The sequence below is a fragment of the Neofelis nebulosa genome, chromosome 13 (genome assembly GCF_028018385.1).
Source record: "Neofelis nebulosa isolate mNeoNeb1 chromosome 13, mNeoNeb1.pri, whole genome shotgun sequence".
Taxonomy (NCBI): Eukaryota; Metazoa; Chordata; class Mammalia; order Carnivora; family Felidae; genus Neofelis; species Neofelis nebulosa.
The window spans coordinates 34,330,194-34,355,004 of NC_080794.1; the positions used below are offsets into that span (position 1 = coordinate 34,330,194).

The following is a 24,811-nucleotide window of genomic DNA, read 5'->3' on the forward strand; positions in this document are numbered from 1 at the left end:
ATACTACATAAACTTTGAGCTTTTTTCACTTACTGTATGCTAGAAATCTTTTCATAGGAAGCTTAATCAATTTTGGTTTACATTTAGTTATTTATTTTTTTTTTTTCAACGTTTTTTATTTATTTTTGGGACAGAGAGAGACAAAGCATGAACGGGGCAGGGGCAGAGAGAGAGGGAGACACAGAATCGGAAACAGGCTCCAGGCTCCGAGCCATCAGCCCAGAGCCTGACGCGGGGCTCGAACTCACTGACCGCGAGATCGTGACCTGGCTGAAGTCGGACGCTTAACCGACTGCGCCACCCAGGCGCCCCTAGTTATTTATTTTTTAATGTTTATTTTTTAGAGAGAGAGACACACATACACACAGTGGGAGTGGGGGAGGGGCAGAGAGAGAGGGAGACACAAAATCCGAAGCAGGCTCCAGGCTCCAAGCTGAGAGCATAGAACCTGATGCAGGTCTCAAACCCACGAAACATGAGATCATGACCTGAGCTGAAGTTTAACCACTTAACCAACTGGGGCACCCAAGTGCCCCAATTTTGGTTTAAATTTAAGGGAAATATATTTTAATGTTTATTTATTTTTGAGAGAGAGAGAGATCACCTGCGCTTGCACATGAGTAGGGGAGGGGCACACAGAGAGTGACAGAGGATCCAAAGCTGGCCCTGAGCTGACAGCAGACAGCCCGATGTTGGTTTTGATCCCAGGAACTGTCAGATCATGACCTGAGCCAGTCAGATGCTTAAGTGACTGAGCAACTCAGGTGCCCCTAAAGGAAATAAATTTTACAAATCAAAACTCTATTTAATTAGGACTTTTTTTTAATGTTTATTTTTGAGAGAGAAAGGCAGTGGGAGTGGGGAAGGGGTAGAGAGAGAGAAAGAAAGAGACTGAATGCAAGCAGGGGAGGGGCAGAGAGAGAGGTAGATACAGAATCCGAAACAGGCTCCAGGCTCTAAGCTGTCAGCACAGAGCCTGATGCAGGGCTCTAACCCATGAACCATGAGATCATGACCTGAGCTGAAGTCTGACATTCAACTGAGCCACCCAGGTGCCCCAGCCCCTTTTTTTTTATTTTAAAAAATAAAAGCATTATGTGTACAGGTTCTATACCCTCTTTTTTGTTTGGTTGGGTTTTTTCTTTTTTTAAAAAAAATTTTTTTTAACATTTATTTATTTTTGAGACAGATAGAGACAGAGAATGAGCAGGGGAGGGCCAGAGAGAGAGGGAGACACAGAATCCGAAACAGGCTCCAGGCTCTGAGCCATCAGCCCAGAGCCCGATGCGGGGCTCGAACTCACGGACCGCGAGATCATGACCTGAGCCGAAGTTGGACGCCCAACCGACTGAGCCACCCAGGCGCCCCTGGTTGGGTTTTTTCAACTGTCCAGTATATCCTGGACATTTTTGCCTATTAACAATGGAATTTTTTTTTTGAAGATTCTTTTTTTATTTTTTTATTTTCTTCATTGTTCATTTTTGAAAGAGTGAGAAAGAATGAGTGAAGGAGAGGAAGAGAGGGAAACAGAATCCAAAGCAGGCTCCAGGCTGTCAGTTCAGAGCCCAACTCAGGCTTGAACCCATGAATCATGAGATTCACTTGAGTTGAAGTCAGACGCTTAACCGACTGAGCCACCCAGTCGCTCCTTAATTAAAGACCATTGCTGTCTTAAAAACAAAGTCCACTATCTCAGATTAATTTTTAATTAATCTTATTGAAATGTAATAAGGATATACATACAAAATGTATGTATATATATATGTGTATCATATATTTTGACAAACTGAACATAACCTGTGTAACTTGTGTACCCTGATCAAGAAATTAGAAGGGCGCCTGGGTGGCTCAGTCGGTTAAGCGGCCGACTTCGGCTCAGGTCATGATCTCGCGGTCCGTGAGTTTGAGCCCTGCGTCGGACTATGTGCTGACAGCTCAGAGCCTGGAGCCTGTTTCAGATTCTGTGTCTCCCTCTCTCTGACCCTCCCCTGTTCATGCTGTCTCTCCCTGTCTCAAAAATAAATAAAAAACGTTGAAAAAAAAATTTTTTTAAAGAAATTAGATAGAATTTATTTCTACTAAGATTGTTTAGTGTTTAATTACACAATTGGATAATGCTTCAATATTTTATATTCTGAATGTAACTATAGCTATCCTGAACATTGATTCCATTTTTCAGCCAATATTCCTTGTTCGTCTATGGAGTCAGGTATATCATCTTCATTAAAGAGGAAGTCTCCTAAGTTTTGATACTTAACATTTTTTTCTCCCTGAGGCATTGAGTAGAATGTGCAGAGCCATATTAAAGATTAGGAGGTGGAGCTTGTCTTTGCATTTGCCCCTGACAGCAGGAAGAAATGCCCTTAGTGTCTGAATTCCTGTGCTATAATTTTGGCTGAGCTGTTTCATGGTTTTAAAAAACTGAGATTGGGGTGCCTGGGTGGCTCAGTCAGTTAAGCGTTTGGTTATTGATTTCAGCTCAGGTCTTGATGTCACAGGTTCATGAGTTCAAGCCCCATGTCGGGCTCTCCTGGTGGTGCAGAGCCTGCTTGGGATTCTCTGTCCCTCTGTTCTTCCCCTGCTCTCGCTGTCTCTCTAAATAAATAAATAAATAAATAAATAAACAAACAAACTTAACAAATTTAAATGTTTATTCATTTATTTTGAGAGAGAGAGCATGAGCACGAACCCCGCTTTGGGTAAGCCCTGCTTCTCTCTCTCTCTCCCTCCCTTTCTGCTGCTCGCTCACTTGAACCCTCTTATGTCTCTGAAAAGAAAATTAAATTAGATAAAAAATTAAAAATTTTAAGAAGATAAAATATTTTTAAAAATAAATTATGAAACTTAGGGTAAACAGTGATTGCTTAGTGGGAAAAAGTTTCTCTTAGTGGTGATGAAAATGTTCTGGAATTAGACACAATTGTTGCATAACATTGTAAATATGCTAAAAAAAAAACCCACTGAATTGTAAGATTTTAAGTGGTAAAATAATTAATTTTGTAAGAGTAATATGTTACAGCAATATGATTACAATAACCGAAAACCAAAAATAATTCAAATGTCCATGTATAGTAGAATCAATACATTGTAGTCATTGTTTGACTGTCCAACAATAAGAATTAATGGACTTCAAGTATACTTAACAACATGGATGAATCACAAATACGATTTTGAGTGAAAGGAAGTCAGTTATTTAAAGTTTGGAAGTAAGCAAAAGAAATCTATGATAGATGTCAAAGCAATGGTTACCCTCAGGCAGTGAAATGATGACCAGATGGGAGTCTCTTGGCCTGGAATCTGGGCACATAGGTGTTCGTTTTGTGAAAATTCAATTAGTTATGTACTTATGATTTGCACATTTTTCTGCGTGTATTTTGTATTTCAAATAATAGATATTGCCCATTGAATGGTACCAACATAAAAATATTTAAAAATTAATTTGGAAAAACAATTAAGTATACCAAAATATTAATACACGTGGGTTATGATAGTTTGTACTTCGGTCTTTTTCTTTTTTCCTACACACCCATTATTGCTATTTTATTGAACACATAAAAAAAGCAAAAATATTTTTTCAGGGCTTTACATTTAGTTTCTATTAAACTGTGAATTTCCCATGGCTCTTACTCGTATGTTTGCATAGATAATATGAGATATCTCTGTGTTCATTTTGTAGGCAAATTTTGACAACAAACCAGTAAATGGCCCCAAGTCAGAATCCATGGAATACAGTAAATGCCATGGGGACCAACAGAGATTGGAATTAAACCCACCTCCCCTTGAAAATGTAACTAAAAATGAAGAAAGTATGACAGGTATTGAAGTGGAGAAGTGGACGCAAAATAAGAAATCACATTTAACCGATCATGTCAAAGGAGAATTTAAGGCAATTGTGACTGAAGCTGAAAAATTGAAAAACTCTGAAGATGACAAGAAGAAAGTCCTACTCACCGAGTTACCAGAACCTCAGAAATTGTTTGCACAAACTGTAAGAAACGGCATTAAAAATGTACACTATTTACCAACCGAGACCAACGTGTGTTTTAAAAAATTCAGTATTGAAGAATTTGGCAAGGCATTTGAAAACAACTCCTATAAATTCCTGAAAGACACTGCCAACCATAATGCCATGAGCTCCATTGCCACTAATGCAAGCTGTGATCATCTCAAGGGGAAAAGTAATGTTTCAGTCTTCCAGAAGCCCAGCTTTAACTGCAAGTCTATCCCAGATCCAGCAAATTTCAACCTAAATAGTCATACTAGTACACACAATGAAAGTGATCAACCCAAATCTCTAGAAAATATACCAAGTAAAGAATCAAAAGATGGATCTCCAGTTCAACCAAGTCTTCTATCCCTGATGAAAGATAGGAGATTAACATTGGAGCAAGTGGTGGCCATAGAAGCTCTGACCCAACTATCAGAAGCTCCATCGGAAAATTCTTCACCATCAAAGTCTGAGAAGGATGAAGAAACAGAGCACAGAACAGCGAGTTTGCTTAATAGCTGTAAAGCTATCCTTTATTCGGTAAAAAAAGACCTTCAAGACCCAACCTTACAAGGGGAGCCAGAAAGCCTTCATCACTATCCATCTTTGGAAAAGCAAAGTTCATGCAGCACGGTGGTATTTAATGGCCAAAATATTTCCAAGTCACACAACAACTCAGCTGCTAACCAAGCATCTACAAAGTCACAGGAATATTCAAAAGTCACAAATTCAGGATCTCTTTTCATACCAAATCCAAATTCGTCTAAAATTGACACCAATAAAAATGTTGCTCAAGCTAGAATTACCCTTGAGGGTTCTAAGAATTTGCATCAGTTGCCACCAACAAGTGATAAATTGGGGTATTGTAACCAGTCACTGGCCAGCAGTAAACAGATAGATTCAAAAGATGATCCATCGTGTCAAGATACAGTTCATAGTAAAATAGAGGAAGATGTTGCAACACAGTTAACACAACTTGCATCAATAATTAAATTCAATTATATAAAACAAGAGGACAAAAAGGTTGAAAGTACATCAACAAATCTTGTTGCATATAATGTGCAGGAAAAATGCAGTCAGGAGAAAATCACAGTACAACAGAAACCACCTTCCAGTGTACAAAACAATCATAGCTCATCATTAACAAAGCACAAGAACACGACACAGAAAAAGACAAAATCTACCCCATCAAGAGATCGGCGGAAAAAGAAGCCTGTAGTCCTAACTGGTCAAGATAATGACCAGAAAAAGAGGGAACAGCTGTCATATGAGTACAGTAAGTTACATGACATTTGGATAGCATCTAAATTTCAAAGATTTGGTCAATTTGGTCCACATGATTTTCCCATTCTGTTAGGAAAAATTCCTCCCCTAACCAAAGTATGGAAACCACTGACTCAAACGACTTCAGCATTAGAACACAAAAAATTATTTCCTCCACTCACTCAGATAAAATTTGAGCGATATTATCCCGAATTAGCACAGGAAAAAACCATGAAGGTTGAACCTTTGGATTCTCTCCCATTATTCCAGTTAAAAACAGAATCCAATGGGCAGGCGTTTACAGAAAAAGTTTATAATTCTCAGGTACAGCCATCCGTGAATGTCAATCAGAAAGCTCATCCTTTACTCCAGGCCTCCTCTCCAACTAACCAGTGTGCTAATGTAATGGCTGGCGAAGACCAAACACCATTCCAGCAGGACGTTAAAGACCAAGTCATGCATCAGAGACTGCCGACATTGCCTGGTATCTCTCATGAGACCCCCCTACCAGACCCAGCACAAATTCTCAGGAATGTAAATGTAGTGTGTTCAGGTGGAATTACAGTGGTTTCTACCAAAAGTGAAGAGGATGTCTGTTCATCCAGTGTTGGAGCATCAGAATTTTCCCCAGTAGACAGTGCACAGAAAAGTTTTAATGATTATGCCATGAACTTCTTTACCAATCCTACAAAAAACCTGGTGTCCACAACGAAAGATTCTGATTTGCCAACCTGCAACTGTCTTGGTAAGTGTGGGGCCGAGTGTGTTATGTGTTTCTTCTTTGTTTACTTCCGTTAATTGCCTCCTCATGACCAAATCAAATTTTGGGTTGTCTTTCATATGTGGCATTTTTGCCCCATTCATGTTCTAGCTGAAATGGACTAAATCTATGCCGATTTTTCTGTGGGACCTTTACTGATTATGCTCAAATAATTGGGAAGTTTAACGCATAATTTGGAAACTTTCTTAAGTGGAAAATTTGCTGATTTCTCTTGGCCAAATTTTATTGTGAATATGATAGGAATGAATTCCTTTAATACTTTATTACAGTTTATTCTTACTATATGGAAAAGAATTTCAACCTGTAAGCATTTGTTTCAAAACTATTTTTTATTGTGAAATATAAAACCTACACACAGAGAACATAAAATATATGTGCAACTTAACAAATAACTATAAAAAGTATGTGTGATTGCCACCCCATTAAAGAACTGGACCTGGTTTATTTCTTTTTCAATGCTTAGAGCTCTTCTGCTCTGCAATACAAAGGATGTCCTTACATATGAAACAAATCCATAATCTTAGCTGCTGAAGCATTTGAAAACCTTTTGAAATTCTAAAATATTAAGTTGTTGTATAATATTGTTTTCCTGTTTAAAAAACAAATAGTCATGTGTAAATAGCTGAGCTGGGAAGTGATTTCTAACTAATACATATTATGTGTCTTAGGAGTCATTGAAAGAGATCATTCAGGAACTAATAATTAGAATTTTTATCAGCCCTGAGAAAATCTTGCAGGACTAAAGATTCTTAGGCAGGCCTTATGAGAAATTTGCTCAGTATTTAAAACATACGAAAGCTTAATTTGAACCCTGTACTGATTAGTCATTGTTTATGGCCAGATTTCATGTAAGAGCTTATGTAAAAGAAGAATTAATTTACTCTAACGTAGGTGTAATAGAGAGATTAAATAGATTGGGTCATTCAAGTTTGTTACACTACTTGATGCCCTCATTATTTCAGCTTTTATACAGCTTATGAGGACAAAATTTGTGAAATAACCTGTTCTGAACTCAAATAGGTTTGATTATTAAAAGTCTTTAAAAAAAAAAAAAAGTCTTAAAATATAGCCCCAAATCACGAAGATTTAAGATTTGCCTTGAACAAGGGAAGTTTTTTTTGTCAGAAGTAGGTGGTTGGTTAGTACATTCCAGAATGGGTAAAGGATTGTTTGGAAGGATAAACTATATCATTCTGATTTTTTTTCAAAACCACAGCAGAAAAATTAGTGAAGTATATAGCCATGACTATTTGCTCTTGATTTTCTAAAGTACATTTGACATTTTGAAGTCAATCCTCTATTTCTCCGCTCATCATTCAACACCACTTAGACAGCCTGCCATGTGCCAGGTACCAGGGATAAGCTCTTCTTGGAAGGATCTCATAATCTGAAAAGGGGTGACAATGCTGAGTGGGGTCGAAACAGGAGAATGAATGAGAGGTTCTTGGACCAAGGACAGAAGAGTGTAATAATGATGATTCCTATTCCAGATCTTTTACTGCCAAGTCTGATACAGTACAATGGCCCTGACTTGTTATATTCACAACATCCCTACAAAGGGAAGGCTTATTAACTCCAGTTTACAAATGAGGAAACTAAGTCACAGGGAAGTTCACAGGTAGTGAATGACTAAACTGGATTTCAAAGACAGTCACAACTTGAGAGCCTACCTTCCTATTGTTTCAAAAATCTGAAGTAAAAAAGGGACGGTAATTTTTTTAATATCATTAGAAATGGAAAAAAAATCTGTAATTTAAAATGCCATTAAAATTTATATTTTAGTCTAATTTTACTGAGCTAGTATAATTTTACTGTGTGCATAATTTCAGTAGGATGATTGTCTAGTTTCAAAACTCTTTCCGTAGAGATAGTAACTAGTCACAGGGTAGGAGTTGAGACACAACTAAGCATTTAAAGTTTATTGAACATCGGCAGTACACCCGTAATTGTTTTATACATTGTCACTTACATGTTTTCCTGTAATCATTACATGCAAGATTATTGTGCTCATTGTGTAGAAATGGGAAGTGATGAAAAAACAAAAAGCAGACTCACTCAGAAATCATCCCAAGTGGGATGGTCGTATCTAAGAGTAAAAGATTTCCATGCAGGTGTTGTGTTCTAGCAAAGTATGAGTAATTAACCTCTTAATCACGCTTCCTCAAATTGAACACTATTGGCATTTTAGATAGGATAATTCTTTTTTTTTTTTTTTTTAATTTTTAAATTTACATCCAAGTTAGTTAGCATATAGTGTAACAATGACTTCAGGAGTAGATTCCTTAATGCCCTTACCCATTTAACCCATCCCCCACCCACAACCCCTCCAGCAACCCTCTGTTTGTTCTCCATATTTTTTTTTTAATTTTTTTTTTTAACGTTTATTTATTTTTGAGACAGAGAGAGAGAGAGCATGAACAGGGGAGGGGCAGAGAGAGAGGGAGACACAGAATCAGAAGCAGGCTCCAGGCTCTGAGCCATCAGCCCAGAGCCCGACGCGGGGCTCGAACTCACAGACCGTGAGGTCGTGACCTGAGCTGAAGTCGGACGCTTAACCGACTGAGCCACCCAGGCGCCCCTGTTTGTTCTCCATATTTAAGAGTCTCTTATGTTTTGTCCCCCTCCCTGTTTTTATATATTCTTTTTGCTTCCCTTACCTTATGTTCATCTGTTTTGCATCTTGAAGTCCTCATATGAGTGAAGTCATATATTTGTCTTTCTCTGCCTGACTCATTTTTCTTAGCATAATACCCTCTACTTCCATCCACATAGTTGCAAATGGCAAGATTTCATTCTTTTTGATTGCCGGGTAATACTCCATCGTATATATATACCACATCTTCTTTATCCACTCACCTATCAATGGACATTTGGGCTCTTTCCATACTTTGGCTATTGTTGATAGTGCTGCTATAAACATTGGGGTGCATGTGTCCCTTCGAAACAGCACACCTATGTCCCTTGGATAAATGCCTAGTAGTGCAATGGCTGGGTTGTAGAGTAGTTCTATGTTTAAGTTTTTGAGGAAAGGATAATTCTTTATTGTAGGGGAACTGTCCTCTGCAACCTAGCCTGTTTAGTGGCATCCATGGCCTGTAACACACACACAAACACACACACACACACACACACACACACACACACACACCCCTGCCCAGTTGTCACAACCAAGAAGGTTGGACAAATTTTCTACTCAAGAAAAATCGCCCCTGGTTAAGAACCACTGCTTTAGATCATCAGTAATAACTTACAATCTGTTCAATGTATCTTAGGAAGCCACAAAAGTAATCTTATGTTGTATCCGACGTCCAATCATAATGACCTTTCAGTCAGTATAGATGCACCACGGCCAGAAATGCATTCCTGAGCGATTCCAGTTAGACATGATTCTGAGAGGCCAAGTTAAACATACTGTTTTTATGAAATATATAATTCACACCCATAAAATTTCAGGTAGGACAGAAATATGATGCAAATGTCTTCTTACAGTATAATATTCTAACGATAAATCCTCAGAGTTTTTCTATATGAATTAACATTATTACTGATTTCAATTTTGGTTACAGTTTTAGAAAATTTGGATCTTTTAAAATATACTAAAAAATACTCTATATACTATATTTTTGCAACTTGCTTTTAAAAATATGAAATCTCAGGGTTTTCATTACTTAAATATTATTGTTTTGATAGTTTTTTTTATTTTTCCACTATATAAACATCCCACAATTTATTCAACCTATCATTTAATGACATGCTAAATGTGCTTCTCTCTTTTGATATTACAAATAATTGTGACAAGGAACATTCCTGCATACATTTGCATTATAAATATATAATTAGGCAAGTGTATAGTATAATAAATTCTTAGCAGTACAGTTGCAGGGCTCGATTTTAATAGGATTGTAAGGCCAGGGTTTTAAGATGTATTGCTCTCATAACTTTTAATTGTGTACCTCAATTATTAATAGATTCCTTTTAAAGCAGGAGGTAGAAAAATAAATATGACCCACATCTTAAAATATTTTTCTCCTTTGATTCTTAGAGGAAGAATGAAATAGTTAGGAGCTGAAAGAAAGAAACAAGTGAAATTCTAGGGCTTATTGTCCTAGACATTAATTATTAAATCTTTCCAAAAGCTTGTCAAGATTCATTGTTCTGAATTGGAAAACAAATAATAAAACTATATCCTCCTTGCCCCTATGCAATTCTGTAAAGCTTTGGGTCTAATAATCTTATTCCTTCCACAGATCGAGTTATACAAAAAGACAAAGGCCCATATTATACACACCTTGGGGCAGGACCAAGTGTTGCTGCTATCAGGGAAATCATGGAGAATAGGTGAGGAAATATCCTTCCCTGTTAAAATCCTTCATTACTGTGGACCTGACTCAATGCAGAGAAATTATCTCTGGAACAAATGAGAAGTATATATATACCTTCAGGAGTGGAAGTTGGATGTTTCTTAGGGCCCAGGCAAAGAATAGTGTCCTGGTGTCCCTGCTGAGTCACTCATCACATGAGCCTTGGGGCCCTCAACAAGACACTCACAGAGCAAGGCTGTCTTTGTTAAATTCAGAAATACTTATTTTTATATTACTGTATAATCGTAGTGATAGTTCAGATTACCTCCATCAACACTGCATTCACATTCCTTATGCTTATCTTGGAGCCAGTCCATTTTTTAGAAGAGTGATCTGTAAGGATAAGTAAGCAGAATGGGATAACAATAAAAATATCTGCCACACAAAAATACATTTTTAACGAATGTAAATTATGAGGAGTGTTTGATTTCTGTACTTCTTTAAAGCTGTATCTTATGTACATTAAGATGTCAAAAGTGTATATCGCAATTAATTGCAATTATTTTCCCTTCACTGTGTTTTGTACTCAGGTATGGTCAAAAAGGAAACGCAATAAGGATAGAAATTGTAGTGTACACGGGAAAAGAAGGAAAAAGCTCTCATGGGTGTCCAATTGCTAAGTGGGTAAGTATTTTGTGCTTACACATTTTTCAAAACTAGATTTATTCCACATATAAAACCAATCAATTTATTTTCCATGAATATGTGGACTAGAAAAGTATCCACCCTTATTATTCCCTGGGAAATAATCAGGAAGCTTTCTATCTTAGCCTGGACTTTTTATGTTAAATGAACAAAAGTTCCCAGTTATTACTTAGTGATCTTCAGCTCCCCAAGGTCACCACTTTTGTCAGTGTCTTATGTACTTTTAGAGATCTTTTAATGAATTTATAGTTAGGTAACATAAGTAAATGGTACTAAATTATACATACTGCTTTATATCTGTTATCTGTTTCTGTATTGAAATTATTTCCAAGTCATTATCCATAGGACCACCTTAATGAGGATCATATAATTTTGAAAGCAAAACCAAATTTTTTACAACATACTCCCAAAATTGTACCCATGACTACTTTGGTTTTCTAAACATGCAGAACTATAAGAAGAACTGAATTCAGCTTCTTTGGGAAGTTCTCAACTGTAAAACAAGTTCCTGGCCAAATATATATATTCAGTAGGACATTCACATCCACAAGGATATTAACCAGTTTATTTGGAATTTTTGACCATAGAATCATTAAAAAAATTTTTTTATGTTTATTTATTTTTGAGACAGAGACGCAGAGCATGTCTGGGGGAGGGACAGAGAGAGAGAGAGAGAGAGAGAGAGAGAGAGAGAGAGAGACATAGAATCCAAAGCAGGTTCCAGGCTCTGAGCTGTCAGCACAGAGCCCGACACGGGGCTCCAACCCACGACGTATGAGATCATGACCTGAACTGAAGTCAGACGCCCAACCAAGTGAGCCACCCAGGCGCCCCAATCGTAGAATCATTTTAGATCCCTGTGCCATCATTTGTTAATGATGACGATGTTGTTTAAAAAAAAAAATTGATGTTGGTAATAATGGTAATAAAATAATAACAATAACAACTACCTTTTATTACACATCAGGTACTATGTTAAAAACTTGAATCCTCACAAAAGGACTCTGTTATGATTTTGAATAAGGTAAAAGTCAGTAACTTCATACCCCTTTTGGAGAAATTAAAGACATTAAATACAAAATAAAAGTAGGATTAAACCCAGGTATTCCTAAAGCAAGACAATTGCCACACCCATAGCTGCTCTAGTAGTAAACTATTTGTCTTGGTTACTTTAAACCTTTGGAAGCAATTAAAAGCACAAGAGCTGCACACTGCACACTCTAGAATACTTTGGGTTTTTTTTGTTTTTTTTTTTGTTTGTTTGTTTGTTTGTTTTTTTGAGAGAGAGAGAGAGTGGGGGAAGGGCAGAGAGGCAGGATGACAGAGGATCTGAATAGGCTTTGTGCTTAGAACATAGAACCCGATGAAGGGCTCAAACTCATGAACTGTGAGATAATGACCTGAGCTTCCTTTAGACACTTACTCAGTTGAGCTACCCAGGGGCCTCCAAAATACTGTTTCTTCAATCTATGTGGAGTTCCTGGTCTTGTCAAAATACAGATAAACTCAAAGACCTAGAATTTACCTTGTTTAGTTATCTTACAGTAAAGTGCCCAAATCCTTAGGTGTACGTACACATCAAGGTTATTCTTGTGTCTAATGCTATCCAGATGATGATATAATCATTTTAGCACGCCAGAAGGGCCCTCCCAGACAATAACACCACATAAAGGTAACTACTATTTTGACCTTTATCTCCTTAAAGGTCTTTTTGATGAACTCCATATACGTAGACTCATATAGTGTGTGCTCTTTTGTGTCTTTCTCCTTTCACTCAACATTTATAGAACATGAGTTTATTTAATGACTGGAGCTCCAACAGCCACTTTTGAAGCACAGATTGACTTTCTAGTGTGAAGAAAGATAGGAGCATGAGTTCCTGATGATACCAGGAGCACTGCCAAACTAACTTCAGTCTTTCTTAAATCTGAATTTTTTTTAATGTTTATTTTTGAGAGAGGGAGAGAGAGAGAGGGAGAGAACATGAACAGGGGGGAGGGACAGAGAGAGGGAGACCGAGGATCCAAAGGAGGCTTTGCTCTACAAACGCTGAGCCGGATGCGGGTCTTGAATTCATGAATTATGAGACCATGACCTGAGCTGAAATCAAGAGTCGGGCCCCTTAACCAACTGAGCCACCCAGGTGCCCCTTAAATCTGAATTTCTTTAACATGAGAGAGAATTTTTTTTAACGTATTAAAAACGTGTTGTTTGGGAGTTTTCTGTTATGTGAAATAGAATCAAGTTCCAAGATAATTTGCCTTCAATTTGTTACAATGTGGGTGAGTTTTAGAAGGGAAAAGAAACAGTTTCAGAAGGAGAAAAATAAGTGAAGAAAATGTGCTTCTTGAATACTTTCTATTGCCAGCCCCTGGGCTAGATATTAGGGAAGCAAACATGAATTAAGATCTACCAGTCATTTTGTAGATGGGAACAAACTGGCCAGGGTTCTTCCAGCCATCACACAGTTTCAGACTAGGCTTGCTAACTACATGTTTGCTGGGCCACCTCACCTCTCAAGAACTAAATAAAATCTCCTTAAAATGCTCCCCAACTAGTTTTGAACGACTGTTTCCTCATTCATGGATCAACCTCTTGTCCTAGCCATGCACTGATTTTCAGACTGTGTCAACTCAGCTGTGAAAGTACATCCTTTCTTCAGTCCCCATGAGTCAATCTCTATGTGTAACAGTTTTGGTGAAGATATATCTAAACAGTAGCCAAAGTGATGTTTATTTTTATGTTTTAATCACTCTTGAAAAATACAGGCGATGCAAAACATTTTAAAGTAGGAAACAATATACAGATTGCCAATTTTTCTATTGGATTATTAGTCTTCTATTGATTTTATGGGAGCCCCTTTGAAAAATTGACATTTGTCATAAAGGTTGCAGATGTATTTCCACTGCTTGTCATTATTTTTAACGTTCAGAATTTTTAAATCAAATTTTAAATTTTGAAAAAAATTTTGGAGATGAAAAAAATTTTAAGGTAAATATCTTTCATCTGTTCTTTGACTTTAGTGTATTGTGTCTTAATTAGAAAAATCTTTACCACTTCTAGCTTATAAGCTGATAAATCTGTCGTATTTTAATGATTTGATTTTTCTGCATTATTTTACCCATTTTTTGCATGTAGGATGTTAATAACAGCTTATATTTTTTCAGATGACTGTGCAGACATCCAACACCACTTATTTAATTGTCCATATTTTCTCCACTGATTTGTATTTGTTTATACTACTAGATTTTCTGTTGTTATCTCATTGCTATGGGTCTCCCAAATAAGCATCAAATTACTCTTACAATATATTTATGCTATATATTTGTATATACTATATATTTGTATATTATATACTATTTGTATATAGTACAAATAAAAATTTGTATATTATATACTATATATTTGTATATATACACAAATATATATACTTTACAATATATTTTAATATCTGGTAGAGGTAATTCCTTCTAATTTTCAGAAATCTCTTGACTATTCCTGTCTTGTTTATTTTTCCCCTAAGTTAATAATCAGTTTGTCTAGTTGCAAAAATAAAGTCCTATTGGTGTTATTGTAACCATACTGCACAGAGAATTTGGAGAATATACTTAGTCTTTCTGTCCTACACAGGATACCTTTCCATTGGCTAGGGTATTCTTTTGGCCTTCAGAGGTGCTTTAATTTTTTTCAAAGATTTAATTTTAAGTAAACTACACCCAACACGTAGAGAGTCCCCAAAGCCCTGAGATCAAGAATCACATACTCCACTGACAGAGCCAGCCAGGTGCCCCTCCTTCAGAGGTGTCTTAAAGTTTACTTCCCAGAGTTTATATATTTCTTCTTTTTTCTTTTTTGTTTTGTTTCTTATTTTTCAGTTTATTTTGCTTGTGATCTCAGATGTGCAATCATGTAATCTGTAGTGACAAATTTATATTCTTTTCAAATTTTATACCATTTCTTTCACTTCATACAATTATTCAAACAGACTAACTCCAGTTTTATATTGCTTTAAATATGGCCTCCTTATCTTGTTTCTCTCTTTAGTGGGAACTTTCCAGGGCTTTCTCATGAACGGGTCATCAGGGAAAGCCTCTCTGGGGAGGGAACATTTAAGCTGAGAACTGAGAGACAAAAAGGAGCCAAGTATGCAAAGAATACTCCCAAGAATGCAGGGAAGAACATTCCTAAGCAGAGAAAACAGCAAAAAAAAAAAAAAAGGTGATAGAAAAGAGTATATTCGTTAATAACCTCAGAGGAGTCTAGTCACTGAAGAAGTAGAGAATGGAACCGTGTGAGGGTAAAAGGGTTAGGCAGAAGCCAGGGCATGAATGGTTTTGTAGACCATAGTGGGCAATTTGGGTGTTAGTCCATGAACAACATGAAGTCTTTGAGGTATTTTAATTAGGGATATGTTATCTACCTGGTTTATGTTTTATAAAGAGCATTCTAAGGAATTAATTGGCAAATCTGTATTATCTGTTGCTGCTTACCAAGTACTCCAAAATTTAGTAGCTTTGAACAAGGAACTTTTATTATCTCATAGAGCTCTTGTGGATCAAGTATCTGAGGGTAGGGGTGCCGGCTGGCTCAGTCAGCAGAGCATTTGACTCAGTCTCAGGGTCATGAGTTCAAGCCCCATGTTCAGCATGGAGCCTACTTAAAAAAATTTTTTTTAAAAAGAATTTGAGAGTAGCTTAGCAGAGTGCTTCTGGAAGAGGGACTCTCATGAGGTTGAAGTCATCTGCAAATTTGGAGAGTACGGAGTGGAGCTGGAAGGTTTACTTCCCAGGTCATTTGCAGGAGATTCGTTGATGGTTGTTTGCTAGAGGCCTCACTTTCTTATCATAGGACTTAGGTGTTTTCCCATGCCCTGCCATGGCCATAGTAAGTCAATCAACAGATAACAAGAAACAGCTAGAATGTCTTTTGGAGGGGGTGGCGGGGGGAAGCACAAGCAAGGGAGGGACAGAGAGGGGAGGTGCGAGAGAGAGAGAATCCCAAGCAGGCTCTGAGCTGACAGTGCAGAGCTCGATTGTGGGTCTCAGTCTCTTGTACAGTGAGATCTTGACCTGAGCTGAAATCAAGAGTTGGATACTTAACTGAGTCACACAGACGTCCCAACAGTGTCTTTTAGGGTGTTAGCCTTGGAAGTTGCTACAAAAGTGAACCCTATTCAGTGTAGGAAGGTTCTGTGCAAGTGTGTAAATACTAGGTGGTGGCAATCATTGGAGATGTCTTGGAGATGACTACAGCAATATTCTGTATCTCTTCTTCACTAAAAATATCATGTTAAAGACACTATATTGGCATTGTAAAATGTATCTATCTCAGCCTTATCCAATATAGTTAATATTTAATATAATCTAACATAGTCCTGTATTTTTGTAAGGAGGAAAAGAAGTCCTTTGTGAACTTTATTAACAAAATAATGCTGTTAAGTATTAACATTGTTCATTATGGAATATATCAACAGAAAAGTTCATAAAATATAAAGTACAGTTTACCTATAATTGTAAAGAAAACATTGATAAAGCAACTACCCAGGTCAGAATATTCTTTGATTCCTAGAAGCCCAAGAACTTCCCATCCTGACTTTTGTGGTAATAATTTTCTTGCTTTTCCTGCCCTCCCCCTACTCACATATTACTCATTCAGCACATTTGCTGAAACAAATAGCAGAGACTGGTTCCCAATACTTGGTATTGACAATTGACATGGGTTCATTAAATCTGTATCTGTTACATACTTCTGAATCCTTTACTTTCTTGCCTATTTAGTAGCAAAGGGTAAAAATATCCTTAGGACATGGCAGCTGGCTCTCCCTAGAGTGAGTCATCCAAAAGAAAGCAAGGTAGTTGGGTTAAGTGGTGGGATTCTAGATGATCCTTCCTTCCTACCTTCCAAACCTTCTCTTAAGCAATAATAATTACACTGATAGAATTTAGTGTATACCTCTTTTTTTTTTTTTTTTTTTTTTTTTTTTAATGAAGACAAAAATGAAATCTACCATTCAAAGATTTTGGTAGCATCATTCTGTTGCTATTATTGATTTAGTCTTCAGGGGTTCTTAGGGACAAAAAAGAGTAGTTAGCATTTTCCATGAAGCAGCTATAGTAAAATTACTTTCTTATTTTCCCTTTTGCAATACTTATCTCAGAATAAAAGAACATTTCAATACATCATGATACATATCTGGCACTTTTCACGAATACAAAAGCAATCCAAAGATAAGGATTGAAGTAAAGCACGGTTGCTAAGCAACTTAATGAAAATTTGGTGTCTACTAATGAGAAGTCAAAAGTGTAATCTTGATAACAAAACCAAGAATTGATTTTGTATATCTGTGAAAAAGAAAAGCTAGGTCTCATAAAAGCTTGTATGTCCTAGAGAAATCAAAATATTAATCAAACTTTATTTTTTGCAAACTTTCCAAATTATCTTATTTAATATATTTATATGTTCATTGCTAGTGCCCAAAGCACTGCCCAGCACATAGTCAACACTGAAAAATTTTTGTTGAGTGAATGAACATAGAGCTTAAATAAGTCTTATAGAATATTGAATATTTTGAATTTGAATTGGTATCTTGGAATAGTATTGCCGTGGTGTTCATTATTAGCTCTTTTCTGAGGCATGCAGAACTTGGAGTATGAGAGGGGCGCCTGGGTGGCGCAGTCGGTTAAGCGTCCGACTTCAGCCAGGTCACGATCTCGCGGTCCGTGAGTTCGAGCCCCGCGTCAGGCTCTGGGCTGATGGCTCTGAGCCTGGAGCCTGTTTCTGATTCTGTGTCTCCCTCTCTCTCTGCCCCTCCCCCGTTCATGCTCTGTCTCTCTCTGTCCCAAAAATAAATAAAAAACGTTGAAAAAAAAATTAAAAAAAAAAAAAAAAAAAAGAACTTGGAGTATGAGAATTAATAGTCTGATAAAATTGTCCATCTCAAATTTGAACTTTGATACGGGTCAAATAAAAAATTGAGAGAATTAGGTCTCCATAGTCTACATTCTTTTTTAGGACTTTAGAGCAGATTATTTTGAATGGCACTAGCGTTACTGAGTCTTACAGGGATGCTTTATGCAGGAATGAAGTAAAGGGATGGGGTAGAGGAAGACCAATCATTTTAAATGAAGGAATTCAGTAAACAGTTAACTAGTGGTTTGCATTGTTCCATTTTTACTCTTCGTCCTGTACAGTGTATATTTATCGTGTATTTGATATTCAACTTTAACCTAAATCAAACATTGTGATTTTTTTATGTAAATCTTTTCACTCTATTTTTCCATGTTCGTTTGTTCATAGTGGTTGAACTCTATCCTATTTTTATTGTGCTGCACTTGGCCTCCTTTTCTTGAAGGAGAGACTTATTGGTCCTCTTTTTAATGGTCACACAGAAAAATCCTAGCAGCAAATTCTAACCGGGCAGGACAGGTTTTTGAGCCTCTCTGACATTGTTGTGCCCTTGCTCTTAACACTTTTCTTTGCCAGGTAGTCATTAACCCTCCCCCATAATTGTTAGCCTTTCGCAGATGTTTCTGACTCTGTTCTCTGCTGTCATGTCACTGGGAGTCTTGTCAAGGACTAGTTATCTTGTTACTCTGTAGATTTTGGTGGAAAGGATGGAGTCTCTTGGATACAGTAGGCTCTGTTAACTCCCTATGCTACTAACTCCATGAGCGCTTGTGCGTGTGCACGCACACGCTCTTAAGCCTCTGAGGTGGTGGGAGGAGTAGGGACAAGAATTCAAACAGTACGCTGCCCAGATGGCTCCAGTGCCTGATCAGTTCACGGCAGGAATCAGTTTATGGATTCTCCTCTATAGGATTGTTTTGTGGTCAGTAGAGCAGGTGTGGCAGTAAATACATACAAGTGAATATTTTATTGCCTGCTCTGGTCTGAGGTGAGAAGAGTTTTAGGGTAAGAAGAAAGCCAAGTATCCACAAGTTTTCAAACCATGTTGTCTGGATTTATATATGTATATAACCTTTGAATACTTTCCTTTCCCTGTTTGGTTCCTTTGTTCCAAGGTTCTGTCCTCGATGTCTTTGGGCTGTATCATGTTGCTGCATATTTCTGTCCCCAAATCAGGCACTTCTCTGAAATATTACTCTGGTGTGTAATAAAGGGAGTATAATGTCCTGGGCTACTTGTTTGGTTTCTGTGATACCTTGATAATGTGAGAAGAATATTTATGCTTCCTTATTCAGAATTAGGCAGAAGCCAAGAAGTTGATGCTAACTCTCAGCTAATGTTTAACAGACATTTTTCACTGTCCTTGCCTTTTTTTGTTATAAAACATATTTTTCTTGAATTAAGACCACCATTAGAACTACTTTTATAGAGTTCGTTTATTAAGGAAACTTATTATTCAGATATAATATACACAAATGAAATTACACAAGTCTTCATATATAGCGCAGTTAAGCTTTACAAAGTGAACGCTCCCATGTAACCACCAGCTAGATCAAGAAGAACACACCCAATTATTACCAACACCCTAGAAGTCTCTCGCACGTACCCAGTCATTATCCCCAAAGGTTGAAGCTTATTTTATTATCATACATAGGTACTTTTAAATTGTCTTTACCAAAAGGTTGTGTTGTTTTTGTTTGATTGTTGGTATTTATTGGTTTTTATGGTTGGTCACCATTATTTTGTGCTGAAAATATTGCTCAATTTTTTCTCCCCTGTGACTATTAATAAACTCAAAAATGATCTTGCCTTGGTAATAGACTCCATACATGATGCAGATATTACTCCTAGCTGTGATTCTAAACTAGTCCTTCTGTGGGCCCCAGGTCTTCAGTGGAACTGGTGTAGAACCCTAATCACCTGACATCTTTACAACTGAGATTGTATTACAAGGACTGTTCTATTTGTTGTTGTTTTTTTTTTCCTTAAGAAAAGTAATGTAGTCCTATATTTATGCAACTATTAAACTAAAATTCAAAACTAAATCAAGGTCAAGTATCCAAACTGAAACTTAAAACCCTATATAAAATTAAAATTAAGTTTTAAGTCACTTGGTCTTTTGGCTAAGATTAAGTATAGTATCTGTACCTATATTAAATGGGGTTTGGAGCAAGGAGATGGAATAGGAGCTTGCACCATCCACTCCACACATTGACCTGGTATTGAAGTACTTACAGGAACCATACTTAAAAAAAAATTTTTTTTTAATATTTACTTATTTTGGGGAGAGTCAAGTGGAAGGGGGGGTGGGCAGAGAGAGAGAGAGAAACACAGGATCCAAAGCGGGCTCTGTGCTGACAGGCTGACAGCAGTGAGCCCGATGTGGGGCTCGAACCCACGAAACACGAGATCATGACCTGATCCGAAGTTGGACACTCAACCGAATGAGCTACCCAGGTGCCCCCCCACTTTTATTTTAATTCCAGGTATAGTTAACATACAAGGTTATATTAGTTTGAGGTATACAATGCAGTGGTTAAAACATTCTGTACACTAGTCACTGCTCATCAAGTTAAGTATACTCTTAATCCCCTTCACCTGTTTCACTCATTCCCTGCCTACCTCCCCTCTGGTAAACATTAGTTCTCTATAGATAAGCGCCTAGTTTGGGGGTTGTCTCCATTTTTTTCTTTGTTTTGTTTCTTAAATTCCATGTATGAGTGAAATCATAAAGGTATTTGTCTTTCTCTGACGTATTTCACTTAGCATTATACTCTCTATCTAGCTCCATCCCTGTTATTGCAAATGGCAAGATTTAGTAATTTTTTTTTTAATTTTTTAATGTTTGTTTATTTTTGAGAGAGAGAGAGACAGAGTGTGAGTGGGGGAGGGGCAGAGAGAGAGGGAGACACAGAATCCAAAGCAGGCTCCAGGCTCTGAGCTGACAGCACAGAGTCTGACGTGGGGCTCAAACTCACAGAATGGTAGATCATGACCTGAGATGAAGTTGGATGCTTAACTGAATGATCCACCCAGGTGCCCAGTTTTTGTGTTTTTTTTTTAAGTTTTATTTATTTAACTATCTCTACACCCAAGGTGGGGCCCAAACCCATGACCCCAAAGTTAAGAGTCACATACTCTTCCAACTGAGCCAGCCAAGCATCCCTTATTCTTTTTTTAATGGTTGAATAATATTCCTCATCTTCTACACATCTGCTTTATCCATTCAATGGACATGTGGGGTGTTTTCATACTTTGGCTATTGTAAATAATGCTGCAATTAGAATAGGGCTGCACATATCTTTTTGAATTAGTGTTTTCGTATTCTTGGGGTAAATACCCAATAGTAGTATTACTGGATCACATGGTAATTCTATTTTTAATTTTTTGAGGCCCCTCCATCCTGTTTTCCACAGTGGCTGCACTGTGTTCCCACAGTGTTCCCACCAACAGTGCATGAGGGTTTATTTTTCTCCACCTCCTTGCCAACACATATTATTTCTTGTGTTTTTTGATTTTAGCCATTCTGACAGGGGTGAGGTGATATCCAGTTCTGGTTTTGATTTGTATTTCCCTGATGATGAGTGATGTTGAGCATCTTTTCATGTGTTTGTTGGCCTCTCTGTCTTTGGAGAAATGTCTGTTCATTTCTTCTGGTTTGGGGATGTTGAGTTGTATCATTTCTTTGTATATCTTGGATACTAACCCTATATTGGATATGTCATTTGCAAATATCTTCTCCCATTCAGTAGGTTGTCTTTTACTTTCGTTGATTGTTTCCTTTGCGTAAAAATTGATTACTTTCAAATTTAAAAATCGATCTTAAATTTACTTTCTGAGATAATGATGTTTAACAACCCTGGGTATACCCAAACTAAGTTTGGATGTTAAAACATTCAATTAAAAATGTTCGACACCTGCTGAAGCATGTTGGGCAGAGAAGTTACAGGGTTAATATTATTATGGCAAAAACTTTCTAAATTTCAAGAAAGGTTGATTAAATAAGCATGGGATTGGGGTGCCTGAGTGGCTCAGTCGGCTGAGTGATGCTTGATTTTGACTCAGGTCATGATCTTGAGGTTTGTGGGATTGAGCCTCTGGTTTAGCTCTGCACTGACAGCATAGAGCCTGTTTGGAATTCTCTCCCTTTTGTTGCCCATGTCTCTCTCAAAATAAATAAACATGTTTTAAAAAATAAGCATGGGATTGTTTTGGAGCAGAATCTTCTCAAGGGCATTTACTCTTAGTTGCATGCTGAAATGGAATTCTTCATGTATAGTTTGGATCCAATATTAGAAATTATAAAGAAAGCATCTGAGAACTTGCTTAATATTTAAAGATGCTAAAACAAACAAACAAACAAACTCTTACAAATTCTTTGCTTAAAATAGTCCAGGGGCACCTGGGTGGCTCAGTGAGTTAAGCGTCTGACTTCAGCTCAGGTCATGATCTCATGGCTGGTGAGTTCAAGCCCCGTGTAGGGCTCTGTGATGATGACTCAGAGCCTGGAGCCTGCTTTGGATTCTGTGTCTTACTCTCTCTCTCTCTCTCTCTGCCCCTCCCCCGCTTGTGCTGTCTCTTGCACATGCACACACAGAAATGTTAAAAAAAATTTTAAACACTTGAGTTAACAATAAATCTTTTAGTTATTGTTAATTTCTTAAAAATTGAATTATATTAAAAAATTGAATTATATATATATATATATATATATATATATATATATATATCTAATAGTGTAATCTATTTCATCATTGTTAACCTAGTAACCAAAAATTGATACTATGAGTGAACTTACATTGTAATTGATTACGTTGGTTTCTTTTAAATGTTTATTAACCATTTGGGGTGCTTGGGTGTTTCAGTCAGTTTAGTGTCCAACTGTTGCTTTCAGCTCAGGTCATGATCCCAGTTTCTTTGAATTGAGCCCCAAGTCATGCCCCTCACTGAGCGCAGAGCCTGCTTGAGATTTTCTCTCCCTCTGCCCCTCTTACCTGCTCTCTTTCCCTAAAATTAAAAAAAAAAATAAAAGTTTTATTAACCATTTGTATTTCTTCCATGAATTCACTCTTCATAACCATGTTTTATTTACGTTATCTTTTTTTGTGGTGTGTGAATAAAACTTCTATTATATAGTCTGCTATTGTTTAAATACTAGACTTTCTTTTATTTTTTTGTTAACGTTTATCTATTTATTTATTTATTTCGAGAGAGGGAGAGAGTGCACAAACAAGGGGACAGAGAAAGGAGGAGAGAGAATCCCAAGCCCGCTCAGTGCTGTCAGCACAGAGTCCAATGCCGGGCTCGAACCCAAGAACTGTGAGATCATGACCTGAGCCAAAACCAAGAGTCAGATGCTTAACCAACTGAGCCACCCAGGCCCCCCAGTAGATTTTCTTTTAGTCATAGTGCTTGACTGTTATCTTTGTACAGAAGCTTGAAATTCTTACCTGGTCAAATCAATGTCATTTACTCTATACCTTCAGAGTTTTTTTCATCTGGCTGAGGAAGCCTGAGTCTTTACCGGGCTATTAGAAACATAGTGTCTCCCTGTACTTTCATAATTTTATGTATGGATCCCATAGTTAATTTGAATTTTTTTCAGTGATTTAAAATTCCATTTTCTATATGTTCATTTTGGTTGAAATTGTTCCTTGACCCATTTAGAGCAGACCATTGCTTGGCTGATAAAATGTGCTTTGCTATAGCTTTAAAGAAAAAATTGAAATTTAGAAGGACAATTTCCTCTCATTTTTTTTAAACCTTTTTTATAAATACCTCATGTTCTCTGGTTTTTGGAAGTGGTGGGAATTAGACAGCTGCTTCAATAATTTTTTGTTGCCTATATAAATACACTATGACTAGAACCCAAATCTGCCTGCCCTAGGGGAAACCTCTCTAGGTCTTTGAGTTTCTTCTTTCTATGCCCCTAAGCATGTGAAAATACTGTTTACCTATACCTGCCTCCTTAGAAATTATAACAGTAATTTTGTTTCTCAGGACAGTCTTCTCTCCCCAGCAGTTTTCATACACTTAGTAATGAGTTGTCCTGAACCCACACATACACACACCACCAGAGAGTTCTTTAGAATATCCTAGGCTGTCACTCTTGATCCCAATCTTAAGAACTATCCATGGGGAATTTCTATAGGTTGTCCCATCTGGACCATGTTCTTGGAAAATCGTTAAGAATGTACTTTGCAGAGCTATTCGTAAAGAGGCTGTAGAGGCAGAATCATGTATAACCTAGGATGAGAGAATTCTATCACAGATTTGCTAGGAAATATTTTCCTAATGATCATCAGATTGCTCTATCTTCTTTCTTCACCCTTTTTCTGAGCGTGCTCTCCCAATGGTCAACCGATACCTAAACTGCCAAAGGAAATTCTGGGTCCTCGTAGATTTTCTTCAGCAGCTCAAACTTTTGGTTACCCTACATCTTCGGAGAAGCTGATGTGTGGCAAGAGTTTCCATCACACAGCTTTCCCCAACACTCCTCAGCAATTCATTCAGCCCGTCAAGTGTTCCTTATTGGGTGAGTTCATTCATGGCCGTGCCTCAAGCAGTCACCAGTGTGCTGTTACTATTGAAATGCTACCACTTGCCTGCTTGAGAAGAGCATATAGAAGGAGTAGGGAGGAGACCAAGAGTAATATTTGGAGATGAGGGTCCAGGAAGGGCTTTGGGAAGGTATTGACTCTTGAGCTGCATCTTATATACAGAGTGAACATCATCTTTATGTCAGAGATCCCAGAAATAGAGCCAACTATGAATAATAATTTAATAAAGGAGGTTTTATAAGTCACAGAAGCCATCTGGTATCTGGACAACTAGCAGAATTCTTCCTTAAATAACATCCTTGCCTCG

General features: G+C 37.3%; 1 protein-coding gene and 1 pseudogene across 7 annotated transcripts in view; both read left to right on the plus strand.

The window, feature by feature from the left end:
- The window catches only part of TET1 (tet methylcytosine dioxygenase 1), a 135,820-nt gene that overhangs the window by 73,146 nt on the left and 37,863 nt on the right, over positions 1-24,811 (plus strand). For all 7 annotated transcript variants that reach the window (XM_058696521.1, XM_058696523.1, XM_058696524.1 and 4 more), the window contains 3 exons: positions 3,677-5,996; positions 10,280-10,370; positions 10,924-11,017. In XM_058696521.1, coding sequence (XP_058552504.1) covers positions 3,677-5,996; positions 10,280-10,370; positions 10,924-11,017 — 2,505 coding nt within the window. The remainder of the gene's footprint in view (positions 1-3,676; positions 5,997-10,279; positions 10,371-10,923; positions 11,018-24,811) is intronic.
- LOC131494191 (U2 spliceosomal RNA) lies at positions 20,047-20,195 on the plus strand (annotated as a pseudogene).